The sequence below is a fragment of the Musa acuminata genome, chromosome BXJ3-9 (genome assembly GCF_036884655.1).
Source record: "Musa acuminata AAA Group cultivar baxijiao chromosome BXJ3-9, Cavendish_Baxijiao_AAA, whole genome shotgun sequence".
NCBI lineage: Eukaryota > Viridiplantae > Streptophyta > Magnoliopsida > Zingiberales > Musaceae > Musa > Musa acuminata.
Genome location: NC_088357.1, coordinates 47493733 through 47510437, shown reverse-complemented (window position 1 = coordinate 47510437; position 16705 = coordinate 47493733). Strand labels below are relative to the sequence as shown.

Below are 16705 nucleotides of genomic sequence, written 5' to 3'. Positions count from 1 at the left end.
AACGAATTGCATATATGATAAGCACTACCGGTATCCAATACCCATGTGTTATCATAAGAGTCTGACAAATGGAGACTGATCATGAATGTACCTGAAGCTTCATCAAGCTTTTGTTTCGCCCTTTCTGCAAGGTACTCTTTGCAGTTTCTCTTCCAATGCCCATCTTTACCACAGTGGAAGCACTGGCCTTTGTCCTTTGCTGGGTCTTTCTTAGCAACATTTGCTTTACCTGGTCTGCCCTTGCCCTTTCCCTTCTTAAGGGACCTTTCTGCTTTCCTTTTCTTTCTGGTCTCACCAGTATAGAGAACTGGCTTCTCTTTCTTAATAGTACTCTCTGCCTCCCTCAACATATTGAGGAGCTTTGGGAGAGTCACCTCAAGCTTGTTCATATTAAAATTCATCATGAACTATGAAAAGGAATCTAGTAGGGACTAAAGCACAATGTCCACACACAAGTTATCCTCTAGGACCATTCCTAGACCTATGAGTTTCTCTATCCACTCAACCATCTTTAGGACATGGTTCTGAACCGGTGTCCCCTCAGTCATCCTAACGCGGAAGAGGCTCTTGGATATCTCATATCGCTGAGTCCTTTCCTATTCCTCAAACAATTTGCGGACATGTAGGAGAATGGATCTGGCATCCATCTTTTCATGTTGTCTCTGTAACTCAGGAGTCATAGAGCCCAACATATAACACTGAGCAAGAGTGAAGTCATTAATGTACTTCACGTAGCGAGTGATCTCATCCTCGCTTGCCCCTTCTTCGGGCGTAGGCATCACTGTATCAAGGACATACACGATTTTCTCCGCTGTGAGAACAATTCTCAAGTTACGGAGCCAATCCGTATAATTTGGACTAGTGAGGCGGTTGACATCAAGTATGCCACGTAAGGGATTTAAAAGCGACATTTTCTGAAAATAAAGATGCAGCAGAAATGAATAACATGCAGATTTTGCAAGAAATAAACTATCAAGATATGGACTTCTATCTTAATATGCTCCCACTATTTTACTAACGAGTCACGCGACACCCTCAGCACGTGAAACGGAAGTCTCCGGCAGACTTCTAGTGGGGATCAGGATCCAATCAGCGTCTTAGTGTAACCTCGAGGGACTCGACCAATCACACTAAGCCTAAAAGGTAGGCAACTCTTGCCGATCACAACTCCTTGTGATTCCCGTCCTGTTCGGCCTCCGAATCACCATGGCCTCGAGGGACTCGACCAACCATGATGCTCGGTTAAGTCAACACCTTCGTTACAAGATGAGTCTGATTTGATGATATACCCTCGAGGGACTCGACCAAGCATACCATGCCCTCAGGTCACCGGTGACATCTCTATGTCGTAAGCAAGATAGCGAATCACGATATAGGTGAGTCTCGAGGGACTCGACTAACTCAACCTACACCGGGAATCGGTTCCTACTCATAACGATTGAAGGCCACGTTGGTCAATCTAATTGCCTCACGTTTACTGACTTAATATTATCGAGAGATGTTTCTATAATTTGGTCTCCTAATATGACATGTCACACATATACATATTTAATATATATCTACATCGTATGCAAATATATATACATATCTAGTATGTATATAAGTAATCACATCAGATGATCATGGACCACAACCTAATATGATTAGGCCCGAGCCAGTAGGCCTAATCACTCACATCAAGATCTATGTGTGCAACGGTGCATCTCCATGCCCTGTGATCGTCCATCTCGTCCTCGTTGGTTCCGTCGACATCTTGATGCATCTCCATGCATCACGATCGTCCGTCTCGTGGGTCCCGCTATCGCATCCACGCTCCCGCTGTGCCTCCTCATGTGATTACAACTTAATCATAGGCACGCAGGCCCGACAATAAACGAGAAATATAATGAAGGTTCGCAGACCTCAATAATAATAATCACAAGTACACACATCACACGGTCCATGATCATCCGTCCACACATCATACATCACATGTATAAATAATCATCATCATGTAGGACTACTAGATAATAATAAAAATAATAATCAACTAAACCTTTTAATTAATTAATATTTTCTGAAATAAGGGACATGTTGGGAATTTCTCAATTCCTAAGGGTATTTTCGTAATTTGAACAAAAGACAGAAACTGGAATTTCTCAAATTCACAGGGGCAAAACTGTCCTTTTGCCCAAAACCCTAATTCCCTCTGCTGCTGCCGCCGCCGCCACCCTTCCGGCGGCGCCTGTGCGGCGGGGCGAGGGCACTGCCCTCGCCTGCAGGCGGCACGCCCGCTGGCGGCGACGTCGCTGCGGGTGGGCGCCTCCTTCGGGCGCCGCTGCCTCCGCAGGCGGTGCTGTCCCGCCAGGCGGCCGCCCCTGTGGGGGGGGGGTTTCGCCCGCGGGAGCAGCGGCGGCAGGCGTCGCTGCCCTGCGGCGGCAGGCGTCGCTGCCCTGCGGCGCCTCTGCCCGTGGGCTGCCAGCCCCGCCGGCAGCAAGCCTGCTGCAAGCAGGCCGCCGGCCGGCTACTGCAGACGCAGCCCCTGTGCTGCCCGCCTTTGGCTGCACTTTCTCGCTTTTGCGTCAACGATTTTGACGTCAAAATTCTTCCTAAACACAACACACGCAGTTCAAAACCAATCATTCGCATGAACAACCTTGCTCTGATACCACTGTTGGGAAATCATGGGGGGCGACATCATATACGCAGCGGAAGAACAAGAAAACAAAAATCCCCGATTCCCAAAAAGATGTTCGTCGTCGTGCGAAGATTGGTGCACAAAAAATCCGCAAAACACAAAACTGCGTATAGAGATTGTGTTACCTAGGGAGATCGTATATCCCTATTTCCTTGCAGATCTTTAGGAGAGGGTGAAGGAGGTTAAGCGTCCTCCTCTCTAGCGGTGATCCACACAGCAGGGTTGCGACGACGCTCCTCAAAACTCCAGGTCTACTCTAAGGTGGAGAGGTAGAGAGGGAGAGGAGAATAGGAAGGGCAAGCAAAGACTTTAGCCTATGAGGCTGTGAATCCCTCCTATTTATAGAGATCCCGTGTCAAACCCTAATGGGTCCTTCCCTAGTGGGTATTGGATCTGCATCCAATAAGACAAGGGCTCCGTCGGATATCTCATATCCGAACCTCTACTCATCGCAATGCCTACCATATGTATGTGACCCTCTAGGACTAATACCGAGCTGGCCGTGAGTCATATCTGTCAGAACTCCTTCTAACTCAGTGAATTATTATCTCTGTAATAATTCACTCGACTCATCGACTGCGGACGTACTAGGCCACTACGCCGTAGTCCCCAGACGATACAGGGGAATCCAATCCATTGGACCTGTCTGTCCTCAGTTACCATGTACCTATAGTCCCTCATCCATCTAATATCCCAGAGACCATATATCGAGCATGGTGCTGTCAGACCCATACGGTTTCTACTCGAGTCTCGCTCTAATTGGATTCTCCCGGAGAACTCTTTCTCTCTCAACCCGAATGACCCTGGCCAGGGATTTGTCTGAGCAAGAACACATGGGATATTCCTCTCATGACGCCGAGAGTGGATGATCCTCTATCGACACTCAATAGCCCTCGTAAGGTCAACTACCACTCCCAATGACCAGCTGTACTAGATCTGGGACAGCCAAACCTATAAGTCTGGTATCAAAGAGTGGAGCACTCATACAGGACATCCTTGGTGTCTCAAGTCTAAGGACCAGATACACCACTAGGACTACGGAATCGCTGTCTGACAATAAGGCATCATCAACCATCCAGCATTCCGTAAGCGGATCTATCAGTGAACTCATTCTCCAATGAGCACCTGTACTATATCCCTAGTGTCCCTACATGAGCAGCTATGAGACCAGCTGCATCCATCATATGGACGGGTATACAGCACACTAGTCTATCCGGTTATCACGATGTCCCTCTCGAGTAACCTATGACCGGGATTATTTAGGATGTGTGTTTAAAGGTGAATCGATCTCATTATCGTGATCTCATCACGATCCGATTCCCATTGCACAAATCCAAGGACATCACAATATATATATGCATTTATGCAATAGTTATAAAGTGATATACGCCAAAATATAATAAGCAAAAAGATTCTGTATCAAGTCACATGTGCCATCACTCACGTGATTGGCTTGCTGGGCACCTATGACTAGCATATACCTCACAAAAAAAGAAACTTTATTTTTGTTTCTCAATTCTACAAATAAAATAAGACATATATTGAGTTCTTTCCTAATTTGTTTCTTATAAAGGATTTGAGTATGGGGGCATCCTTAGTTCGAGACTAGAATAAAAATAACATCTATGAGTGGTCGTCAGCTTCACAAATCACGTAGTCAATCGCTCTTACCTCAATTTTTGCTTCTATCGATGTGTGATAACATCACCTTGGTCATCCATCATCCTCGATTCAATAATAGATACTTTCTCATTATTCTCTTCCAACTTCCAAATCAAGTAGAATTACCTTTTAGAGTATCTTTCATATCCTACTCCAAACCATTTGAAATTATTTACACTAGGGGTCCTACTTCAACCACTTCCTTTGATAATTTTAGATTTTATGTCATTTTCATAGATTAATTTATTAAATATATATGGTTTTACCCTCTCAAACATAAATATGACTATAGTCTTTACTCATTTGAAAAAAATAGTCGAAAACTTCTTCTAGTCTACTATTAAAATAGTTTACTCTAATGAAAGAGATGAATACCAAGCTCTAACAACTTATCTCTCACCCTATGGTATACAACATCTCAAGTCACCATCACATACATTTCAACTAGTTAGCTTTGTCGAATGAAAGCATCGACATATAGTTGAAGCTGGTCTCACCCTTTTACACCAAGTCTTCGTACTAGTAATTTTTTGGTTAGTAGTCTTTCAAACCGTAATCTACTTCATTAAAAGTATTCTCAATCTAAGCTTATAACACCAGTAATTATTTGAAAAATTATTTTATAAAATCTTAAACCTTCAAAATTTTAAAGTATTTAATCATTTGTGTTATCCTTGGGTACGTCCCTATGCTTCACACAAGTTAACGTAAAGATCCAAGCCTTGCATTTTCATTGGGTATTCTCTTGACCATAATGCTTTCCGATGCTATAATTCTCAAGCTCAAAAGATCTTTTTATTATGTTATATTATTTTTGTTGAGACCATATTTCCCTTTTAAAACCATGGGCCTTTAGGAATACGAGCTACTATAACAACCATACATTGCTGGATCCATATGAGTACACCTCAAACCCCCTCAAATACACCTCTCTAGTAGCTCTCCTATAAACATCTTCAAACTACGTCAAATCCTTGACCTCTATACTACCACAAGCTGGGGCCCACCTTAATCTACTAAACCTACAATCATCATTTAAGCCCAAAAATCTCCATACTAACATAAAACCATGTGTGAAGAATATGATTCGCTACTCCATGATGTCATATGGACCCTTATACTATTTCATTGCATACAAAATATTATCTAGTGTAACTAGATGTTTCAAATTAAATAGAAGCCAAATAAATTCATTATTAGATATAAAGTATGTGTAGTGGCCAAATGGTTTCACCAATAATTAGGTATTGATTTCATAAAAATATTCAATCTAATTATTAAATCGATGATAATTCAGCTCATCCTGAGTTTGACTATTACTCAAGGTTGATATATACGCTAACTAGATATTAATAATATTTTCTTACAGGCGACCTACTGAAGATGTATTTATGTAGCAACCTCTTGGTTTCATTATTTCTTAATATTCAAGGCATATTTGTTAACTATGAAAACTTGTTTATGGACTTCGCAAGCTCCAAGAGTATGGTATACTAAACTTAGCTTATTTTTTACGTTAGTTGGCTTTATCAACTTCAAGTCTAACACCTTATTTCTACAACAACAAAAGAGAAGTACTATATATCTACTAGTTTATGTGGATAATATTATCATCATAGGTAATAATTCCATAGAGATTAAGTAACTCCTTTTTAGTAATTGATAGATCGATCCTTTATCAAAGATCTAGCAACCTTAAGCTATTCAATACTCATATTTTTTAGATTTTTTTATCTCAAAAGAAATACATTTAAGATCTATTATCAAAGATGAATAAACATATGTCAAAGAAGTCATCACCCCACTCTCCATTATTGAATCACTAAAATTATATGATGATAGTTCTACTATGAATCATATATATTATTGACAATGATTTAATTCTTGTAGTATTTATCTCTCACGTGTTCAGACATATCATTTGTAGTCAATAAACTATCATAATTTATGCATCGACCCTCTATCACATATTGGTTTGTACTAAAACGTGTCATATTATATCTTAAAGGGATTCTTAATCATGAACTTCTTTATGTTTATGCTTTTGTCGATGCTGATTGGACAGGCAACATTGATGATAGAATGTTTACATCAACCTATATTATTTTCTTTAGAACAAATCTAATCCGTTAAAGTTCCAAGAAATAGAATACAATCAGAAGATCCACCATTAAAACTGAATACTGAGTCATCGCCACCACCACTACATAACTCAATTAAGTTACTAAATTGCTACACGAATTTAATATCACCTCTTAATCCACTCCTATTATATATTATGATAATGTTGGTGTCACCTACCTATGCACTAATCTAATATCTTACTCACGCATGAAATACATTATCATCGACTTTCACTTCGTTAGAAATCAAGTTGTCAGACATTAACTACGTGTTTCTCATGTCTATACTCCTCACCAATTAGTAGACTCTCTTACAAGTCCTCTTGCTTATTCGACATTTTAATTATATTGAATGATATTCTTGATAGAAACTCAATATTATATGGGCATAATAGAATATTACGATAAAGATAAATATGAAGTGATATCCTTGCATTCCCTATATCCTCAATCAATCTAAGATTTGAGAACCAATCATATATTTGAGTGATTGATTTAATTACCTAATTTGAATGTATAGTTAAGAAAAAGTCTTTCTTATATATTATCTCAATAATGAATGAAATAAATCTTTTATTGTCCTCAAAAATCTAAGTCAAAGAAACATTAATCTTGAAGTCCATCTCGAAAATCTGATCAGTCGGGCTTTGCAAAAAGGGTCAGATCGGATCAACTCTATAGATTCCATCCACAATGAATCAAGATCAACTTTTTTTTTTCCCTAATTCCTCAAAAAGAAATGATCGTCACTGTTTAAGAAAGCATTCAAGAATTAGAATGACTGTTTGGTGTTGTTGACCTAAGATTGTTAAGAAGAGAAGAGAAGTCAACAGAAGAGAGAGAGAGAGAGTGAGGAGAAATTGAACTGACGTAACACTCGTCCAAGAAGGCGAGGCATGAACAAACTACACTGATTGCCAACCACATAAGCTTCAGATTGACCAAGGAAAGCTGCTTCATTTGTGTCATCTCTATTGAGAAAGCACTAAGTTGAATGGCGTTGGAGAAAGCTGCGATATGATTCCAGATATTATGCATCATTTTCTCATGCAGAAAATGATAACAGTGGATGCTCAATCTGCCTGTAAGGATCAGCAAATGAGCCTTTGTTATTGTCCATTAGACATGACAGTTTCAGCAATCTTAAAGCGAGATGAGCTAATGTGAATCATGATTTCTAATGCTAATAAGAATGTTTAACTTGAGTAAGCACATTAAGCAAGAAGTCACTCCTTTTCATTCAGATAGTGGGAGGGTCAGATGCCCAAACCCTTGAATCATTATACTTGGGTTTATTCCCTAATTGAGTTATTTTACTATTATTATAGCGAGCCATCGATCGAAAATGAAAACTCTTCAAATAAAAAAAATTCACAACCATGACCGGCGACATCATTATGAAAAAAATATGGAAATTAATTCAAGAAGATAAACATAATCAAGAAACTGCAACCTTTCATCCTCAGACATCACAAATACTAAATGCATGATTTCAAGATCAAAGTCATCCAAGAAAAACACAATAACTTGACAGATCAAAATTTGCACCGACTGTTTCCTACATGTATTAAACTCTTCCGATTGCTGCCTAAATGGTCTTTGCAAATAAACACTGAGCCGCATGAGTTGCTCCATCTTATCACTATGGACGGTATTACTTGTGCAGCTCAACAGACTCTTGTGGCCATTTACAAATTTGGGAGCAAAATGTGTAATGAGGAAAAAAAAAATGACCATCTAAAAAAAGATATTTATCTCCTTTTCACTCATCTCAAATACATGGTCTCGAGCTTCCGTCAGAGCAACCTGTATTAATCAATTTCAATCTCGTAAGTTAAAAATAGAAAATTCTAGGATAACGGAAACACAAAAAAAAGAAGCTAACCTGTCCATATTTTGTAAGAAAATTGCTTGCGAGGTTCAAGGATGCTACGGCTACATCTTCGTTCGCTTTGAGTGCCTGTGCCAGAGCAAATGCTCCCTTGTCCTGTTTCCAGTTTGCAGGTTATCATAATAATACAAAACTAGCTGTTAGAAGAACTTCACAAAATTCAAGCTGTACTTTGTATGATGAACATACTCTTATCTCGTTGAAACCTAAATCAAGTGATGTTAGAGCCTCGTTAACAATTTTCAAACTGCGTGCCAGACAGACTGCACCCTGGAAGGAATGATTGGGGGAAAAACACAATGTGACAACCATCCATAGAGCAAAAAACGAAACATTTCCTATGCACAGGTCAATACATCATCTCCAAGTCCATTTGCCCGTAAATCCAAAGTTGTTAATGTGGTATTGTACTTCAAACAATCTGCAACATGTTCAGCACCCTTTGGTCCTATCTGCAAAACATTCTATTAGAAAAGAGGAAAAGAAAAAGCTCTATTAGGATAACATCTCACTGAAATTAAACACTACCTGACACCAACCAAGCTTCAATGTCTCTATCTTGCCGTCGAACTTCAGAACTTCACAAAGATCTTTTACCCCATCAGGGCCAATAGGATTATAACTTAACTCCAACTGGAAAGTAAATAGCATCAGATTCGGCCAATTAAACAAGAAAGAGCATGAAGCAGGATATCAGATTAGAATACTCACTGTTGTGATGACAGAATTATCTTTCAATACTCTCGCAATCGCACCCACGCCACTCGCATGGATGTTATTACCACCCTGAACATGTATAGATCAGAAAATACTACTGAGAAATGACACTAGTTATGCAAGGATCAACTAGTTGCAAGTTGGTCTTACTGAACAGTTGTGCTCGCATATAACTACCAGAGAGGTGGAAGGCATGCTGAATGATGTAAACCAAAAAAAAGAAAAAGAAAAGAGCCAACTTCAACAACCTTAGTTCTTCGCAAAAACCCCTAAAAGAGAGAGCCTGGAGAAATTAACTTCAACAAAAGGCAACCTTCCCAAGATAAGAAAAATGCACGTGCACAAAACAATAGCAAGGCACTACTAGCATACATACTCACAGTGCTGCATAGGAAATGAACTAAAGAGAAGGCCTAAAAAGGAAGCGTAGTGAAAAATTTTTAACAGTTAGTAACTATGAGTAAAAAATAACAGCTGATCAACAGCAAGAAAAATGTAGAGCAGTTGTAGTGTTTGTGCTTTGAATGTTTTCACAGCTAAAATATACAAGCTGGACAACATGTAGTGATGAAAAGATGATATCAAGATTTACAAACAAGGGATGGTTGATAAGACTGTTAAGAACAAAGTCAGAAATAAATACAAAAGTGAATAAAAGAACTACTTTATAACTAAATCAAATAGCTTCTTTTAGACACTAATTTAGCAATATAATAGAAAAATTTTATGAGAAACGATAAATGATTTGTTGGAGGATGTCCTCCAGTCTCACCAAATCTATGGTAGTTATTGTGCGGTTCTCTCTTAAAGCATCCGCAATCCTTTCCGCTCCCTGTTATAAATCCATGTGACATAATAAAAGAATATAAAGCACACAAATGAAACATTCAAAATGGTTGAACATATTTGTATGATGGTGCAAAGGTAATTACAGAATATCTTGTTACTCATTACATCTTCTAACTAGATATGTGTTCGGCAGGGTTGCTATATTAGAGATTAAAAATACATTGAGATGGTGGTTCATAAATGTGCAAATACTAACAAGAAAATAGTCCATCATGCCAGTCAAAAGCTCGTGGCTATATCATAGTCTGCTGTATATGAAACTAACAAAACTTAGGCTTCAGACCTTTGGAGAATGCAGAGATTAATACTGTTGATGAATGATCCACAATTAATTATGTGAGTTATTTACAGGAGAAAATTTGTCATGTGTTTCTAGCCTTCATCATTTTAAACAGTGTAATAACCACATTGTTTTAAAACAGTTGTCAGTCACCAAGAAGAGTACCTATGTGAACATGTAGGCCTGATTTGTCTTTCAATTGCAGGAAAGGAGACCAAAAATATAGCATAAAATGTACATAATTAAATTTCCTTGATAACCAACACATAGTGGTTGACAAAGGGAACATACAAAGTCTAAGACAACAACTATAAATGACCATACCTCATCACCTATGTCATTCATATAAAGATTCAACCACAGCAAGGATTTAGTTTTCTTGATATATTCAGCAACATGGAAGGCACCCTTTGAACCAATATCGTTGTTGCCAATATCTAGCAGTGTTATTTTTCCTACAAAAAGAAGAGGAGCTTCAATAAGACAATTAATTATAAATAAACGATGATGACAATCAGCAACCAAATAATGCACCTTTATGGGCAGATAAACCTGATATCAGTGCTCGAATGCCTTCATTTCCAATATCATTTCCATGAAGATGAAGTTCCTGGTAGAAATTTCAAAAAAGAACTTCAGGCCAAAATTAAACTTGCAAATAAACATACGCTAAAGAGTGAAATTCACTGTTCTACAAAGCCAAATAATAGTAAGAGTAAGGTTTGGTCTTATGAAATTGTATATTTCTCAGTAGTCAAACATCATGCTTCCCTTATTTATGTGAAACTTATTGACCACCTTACAGATATTTTACAAATAGCATAAGAGAATTCCCAGTTATTTGTTCTTACTTTTCAGAATCCTTCTTAACACTAACTTATGAGGGGTTAGATTTATCAGTTCCAAATTTCTCCATTCTGCTGACAATTACCTTCAAATTATGTTTTGGCAACCGTTTACCGGTGCAAATAATCAAAATGTTATTTTGCCTTTTTTTTCCTGCAAAATTGTGTATCAGTTAAAATTATTGAAATAATTACCACCTTGTAAAATTGTTACTCATGTCTGAAAAGCATGTGACAACTACATAAAAACCCAAGGGTGCCTCCATTTGTGAACTACTCATAATTTGGTACATACCTTTCCCCAACTTTTGTTTTCAATACTACAACCTAAACAATATGATAGAACAAAGTCTTCAATACTTTCAAAAAGATTTTTTTTCATTTTGTAGATAGTGTACACAAAATCAAATGTAAAGGAAACATCATCATTATGTGTTCACTTGATGGCGGTAGAGTTGAAATAAGGACAAGATCATGAATATGAAGCCAGATATGAAGATGAACAAAAATAACTAAGGCCAAAGCTTCTAATGAACGTGTCTGAATGATAATTTTTTTTGCAGACTTAAAAAAAAAAACCAGTTGCTTTTAACAACGCATGACAAAATATATAGATGCAAAATAAGTTGCTTGTATGTTCAGCCATGTCTGCCTTCAGAGGAATAACACAACCCGCAGGCAGAACATGCATAAGAGTACTTAGAGTTTAGTAGAATTTTCATTTTGTATGAAGACTCATAAATAATCTATAGAGAGTAACTAAAAGTTCAATTTCATAAAGTTCAAGATGAGTTCATACCCTTAGGGACTTATTTCCTTCAATTCCTTTAGCTAGACTTGCTGCACCAAGCGCACCCCCATAGTTACCACTGATTTAAGTCCAAAATACAATTTAAACATCTTCCTTGCTGGGAATAGTGAATGCGAACAAATAACGGAAAGCGTTGAACATGGGAAAACATTGAATATGCAAGAAAGCAAGTACTACAAGGAACTGAGTCAGTGTGTGTAAAGCATCATTAACTTGAGATGTATTGACCGAATTGCCTTATTATCAAGGAGAGCCCCAGCAAGACTTGCAAAACCCTATATGGTTTCAGAAAAAAAAAAAGGAGCATATAAGAGAACAAACAGTAATTGGCATAGCTGGTCAAGATTTTACTGAAAATCAATAAAGATTGATCGATAAGAACGTCATACAGAGTAGTCAATCATATTATTGTTAAGTTCAAGGACACGTAAAGTTGAATTTTTTTTCAGCATCTCTGCAATAGCCTTTGCTCCCTGCGTAACATAATTTACCATGATGAATAGTTGTTTTCTTCATTACAACGAACAAACAAATTTGATGCATACAAAGAGTGAAAAATGAAAATCACCTCATCTCCAAGACCTATACTGTTTAGCTGGAGCTTTTGAATACCATCATTCACCATCAATATATCTGAAAGACACTGCAAGCATACTCCTTGTAATCTCAAGTTTTTGTGAGATGCAAAAGGAATAACATGAGAAAAACAGAAAATTGTGATCTTTCTAGTGCAGAAGAGTGCCCTCACAGTAAAACCAACATGTGATATTTGATATACAAATTGCAATTATCAGAAATAACGAAATCTGAGAGATGATCAAATTTAGAGATACAAGTAATTTAAAGCATGGACTATGGTTTCACTCAGACCGGTATGGAACAGGACTGGTATGAGGACTGCCCCCATATGCGGGGCACTCCAGTCCGACCATTAGAAAAAAAGAAAAGATATGAGTTAGAGCACTTCAGTCACATGTCATTTTAACAAGAATAAATTTAGCTATTGAACTCATACCAAAAGGAAAGCTAATCAAAATTCTTATTAAGAAAGCCAGAAAAAACCAATTGTCACAGTCTTATATGAATAAGTATTTGCAAAAAAAAAAGTAAAATTCAAGAATAAAATTACCCTAGCTCCTTCATCACCAATATTATTTCCAGAGAGATTCAGAGTTTTCAGCACAGTATTTGTTTGAAGAACACCATCAAAGGCCTTTAATCCAGCTGCTGTAATCCCATTGCCAGAAAAGTCCACTTCCTCTGCTGCCTGAGACAAGACAGCATGATATGTACAATCTAGATGCCTTTCAAGCAAGTCATTGTAACTGCATTGCCTTAGCGATTAAAAATCACCCCACAAGTCTGGTTCAGAGCAAATTTACCATAACAAACTTAGGAAAGGGTTAGGAATGCAGAAAATGAAGCAAAAGAACTGACCTGATTGTAACCTAGACTTTCAGCAAGAAAGAACAGACCATCATCCCCAAAATTACGACCTAACAAAACCATAAATTTGTTAAAGGTCTTCAAGTCTATTTCATATGTAAAATTTTTTAAACTAATTTGCTGACAAAATGAATTCAGCCTGTTGATCACCCAGATATCAATATCACAATGAACTTCTATGAACAGGTGCAGATGTCTAGGCTATAAAATGACATGACAAGTAATCTAGCATGTCCATCCACTCACCTGACATGTCAACACTGCTGAATGTCCGAAGTTCTTTGGCAAATTCGTTGAGTTTTTGCTTGGACTCTCTTTCAATCTTCACACTAGCACCTGATTGCAGATTAGTACCAGGAGAAAAAGACCACTTAATTCCAGGTAGAGAAGATTTATTGACCCTGGAAGTTGAACCCTTTGGTTTTGGCATTAGTACGTTTTCGACTACCTTCCACAATACTGCATGCTGAAAAAGCAAATTAGTGCCATGAACAACTTACTAGAGCAAGATACAATGTTAAAGCAACAAGAAGTTTAGTGTAAATTGAATTTTTATAGCATAACGCACAACATAGCACATGGCAACAAGGTCTCTGTAGAGACATCTGGGCGGTTAGTGCAGTGTTATGCAGCTGATACGTCTTAAGTTCAAGTCCTCATAGTGTCATGTATGAAGTTTATCATAATATTAATATATGAAAATTTTGTTTAAAAAAGAAAACACATGACACCAGTGATTTAAAAAGCGATAGACACCAAAAGGCGCCAAGGTACAAAAACGCCCGAGGCGCTAGGCACTCGCCCCAACGAAGCGAGACGCTAAAATATAAAAATATATAATATAATTAATAAATATAATTATTTAAAATTTTAAATAAAAATATGTTATTAAATTAAGAAAATCTAAGATACAAAATCACAATGTCACATTAACAAAAAGTTTCAAAATTCAAAACAATAAAATTTTACATCAAAGTCATTCATCATAATCAATATTATCGTCATTTTCACATAAATCATCTTCATTGAATTCGTCCTCTTCCTCTTGCTTTTCGACTCCTTCCTCTTCATCAAAATATGTTTCATTCTCTATGTTTTCAATAATAGCAGGAGCCAGACTTGATGCTTTTGCACTGCATTATGATCTTTCGGATCCTTCAGATAATTATACTTTCATACAGGATCTTTTTTTGATGTTATTGGAGACTCTATTAAGTTGCTCTGTACACTTGCCATTTATCCTGAAACCTAACAATAATTTCAAATAAATGAAAATTACCAGTATTAAAATCAAAATAATATATTATTAATCTAATAAATACAAATACATTACTGTTACTAGTATACTGTTAACAGTATACAGTATAATGTTAACAGTATACTTTCAAAATAGAAAAAGGAAGAGGAGTGTAAGGGAAGACCGAGGGTGCAGCAACAACAGTAAAAGTGAGCAGTGGCAGCGAGAGCGGCGACAGTGGTAATGGCAGCGACAGTGGCGAGCAACGGCAGGGGGAGCGGGAGCGGGAGCAGCGACAGCGGCAGCGGGAGTGGCGTCAGCGGCAGCAGCAGCGAGTAGCGGCAGCAAGAGCGGCGATGGCGGCAGCAAGAGCGGCGATAGCGACAGCGATAGCGTGAACGACGAGCAGGGTTAGGGTTGGGCAACGGCAGTTGATATCGGTACTTTAGTTGGTTCGATTGAACCAACTAAAGCACTGGAGATTGAACCAGACCTAAAACGCTAGTTCAGTCGCCTGGTTTAACCCAGACGCTCGCCCGAAGCACCCGGTGCCTATGCTCGGGCGAGCGCCCAGGCGACGCCTCTTTGAAACGCGCTGCCTGGAAGTGAAGCGAGGCGCTTGGGCCTCGCCTCACCTCACCCAAGCGCCTAAGCGAGCGCCCGAGCGCCTATTGAAATCGCTGCATGGCACATAGAAATTCATTTTTTCTTATGAAGGATTGGCAATCAAACAAAAATGAAGTTAGCTGTAAATATTTGTACATTTTAGGACCGTAGAGTTTGTTGATGTGTCTTTCATCTCAATACAGAATGTACTGAACTACTACACCTAATATCAGACAGCATTATCACATTATATAGTGTTTCATACTGTTACTATCAGTTTTAAGCCATTTACGTACACCATGCTGCCCCTTTATAAAGTTCTCCTATTTGATGAAAACCCTAATATATAAATATTCTATGCTACAAAACCCTATTTCTGCTAGAAAGTTTGTGCTACCACCCACCTAAAATCATGCATGTAACTTGTTCCTCCTTCCATTCTCGACTGATCACAATATGGCTTCCAGTCCTAAAGCTCCTTCCAGGAGTAACATGCTCTAAAAACTCTTATGAATGCCAATTTGCAATTATTAAACGTAATTTAGTTTCAACTTGATATGATCATCCATATTGCATTACTACGAAACGATCCCACCTTCTCATAGACCAATGCTACAACCACCGAAGAAATCAACTTCCCACAAGATCATAATTTGGAAAGAAATATAATCATAATAACGAGCAAACTGCAGTGCCTCGAGATGGGGGAAGCAAACCGCATACCGAACGTGGTAGCAACGAACATCCCAGCCGGCACCACGAAGGAGGCAACCTCCTTCACGGGAAAGGACGGGGCAGTCGACTGCGCCTGAGACTGCCTTAAAACTCTCCTCCCTCCTCTTCCTGCGGCGTCACTTCGGCTGGGCCTTCCATCGGGCACCTCGGCGGCGGCCTTGGGGACGAGGGTCACGAACGAGCTCCCCCGGCCTTCCGACCCCGGCCACGAGACAGGAAGAGAGAAAAATAGCAGTCTGCGGGGGCGGTTCGAGGGACGCGAAGGCCGAGGGGAGAGGGGAGCGAAGGAGGGGACGCGGAGGCCGGGCTTGAGGGAATAGGAGGAGACGAGGGCGGGGGGCTCCATTAACGGACGCTTCAAGTGTTCGCTTTAAAGACACGGGCTTGGTTTGTTATGGTGGCGAAGGCCGCCGTAGCACTCGAAAGAGGAAGGAAGAGTGTAAAAGGAGGAGCGGGGAGCCACGCCGTGGTGTGACCTTCTAGGAAGAGAAGAGGAGAGAGGAGGGAGACGGATCGATGATGAGTCCAATTTCTACTGTGGAAGAAAAGGATGAGGTGGGCTTCTTCTATTTGGTCCGGCCAAGTCAAATCAGGATTACATGAGCTCAATTTAGGTCAATGCTAGCAATTGGGTTCCAACAAAAATCCCAAATAAAAGGTCTTATGAAAATTCTGTTCTAATAGATAAGGATTGGTATCTTCTTAATTCATGGAGGAGTAAAAAATCTCTTGATTTTAGGGGATGGATTTTAAGATGAATTTACTAAGAGCATCCCAATTTATTCAAATACCTAAAAAAGCTTTTGAACTACTAATTTAGATGAAT

At 38.8% G+C, this 16705-nt stretch overlaps 1 protein-coding gene across 1 annotated transcript; it reads right to left on the bottom strand.

Moving 5' to 3' along the window:
• Positions 1 to 7931: 7931 nt before the first annotated feature.
• On the bottom strand, positions 7932 to 16418 carry LOC103999262 (uncharacterized). Its single transcript, XM_009420963.3, has 17 exons — positions 15868 to 16418; positions 13548 to 13760; positions 13293 to 13351; positions 12985 to 13122; positions 12424 to 12498; positions 12245 to 12328; positions 12069 to 12130; positions 11844 to 11913; positions 10734 to 10809; positions 10524 to 10654; positions 9843 to 9902; positions 9065 to 9139; positions 8882 to 8986; positions 8710 to 8805; positions 8543 to 8623; positions 8348 to 8449; positions 7932 to 8268 (listed from the first exon to the last, which is right to left on the bottom strand). The coding sequence occupies exons 1-17, from the start codon at positions 16223 to 16225 to the stop codon at positions 8200 to 8202; spliced, it is 1854 nt and encodes a 617-aa protein (XP_009419238.2). The 5' UTR covers positions 16226 to 16418; the 3' UTR covers positions 7932 to 8199.
• Between the last annotated feature and the right edge of the window lie 287 nt (positions 16419 to 16705).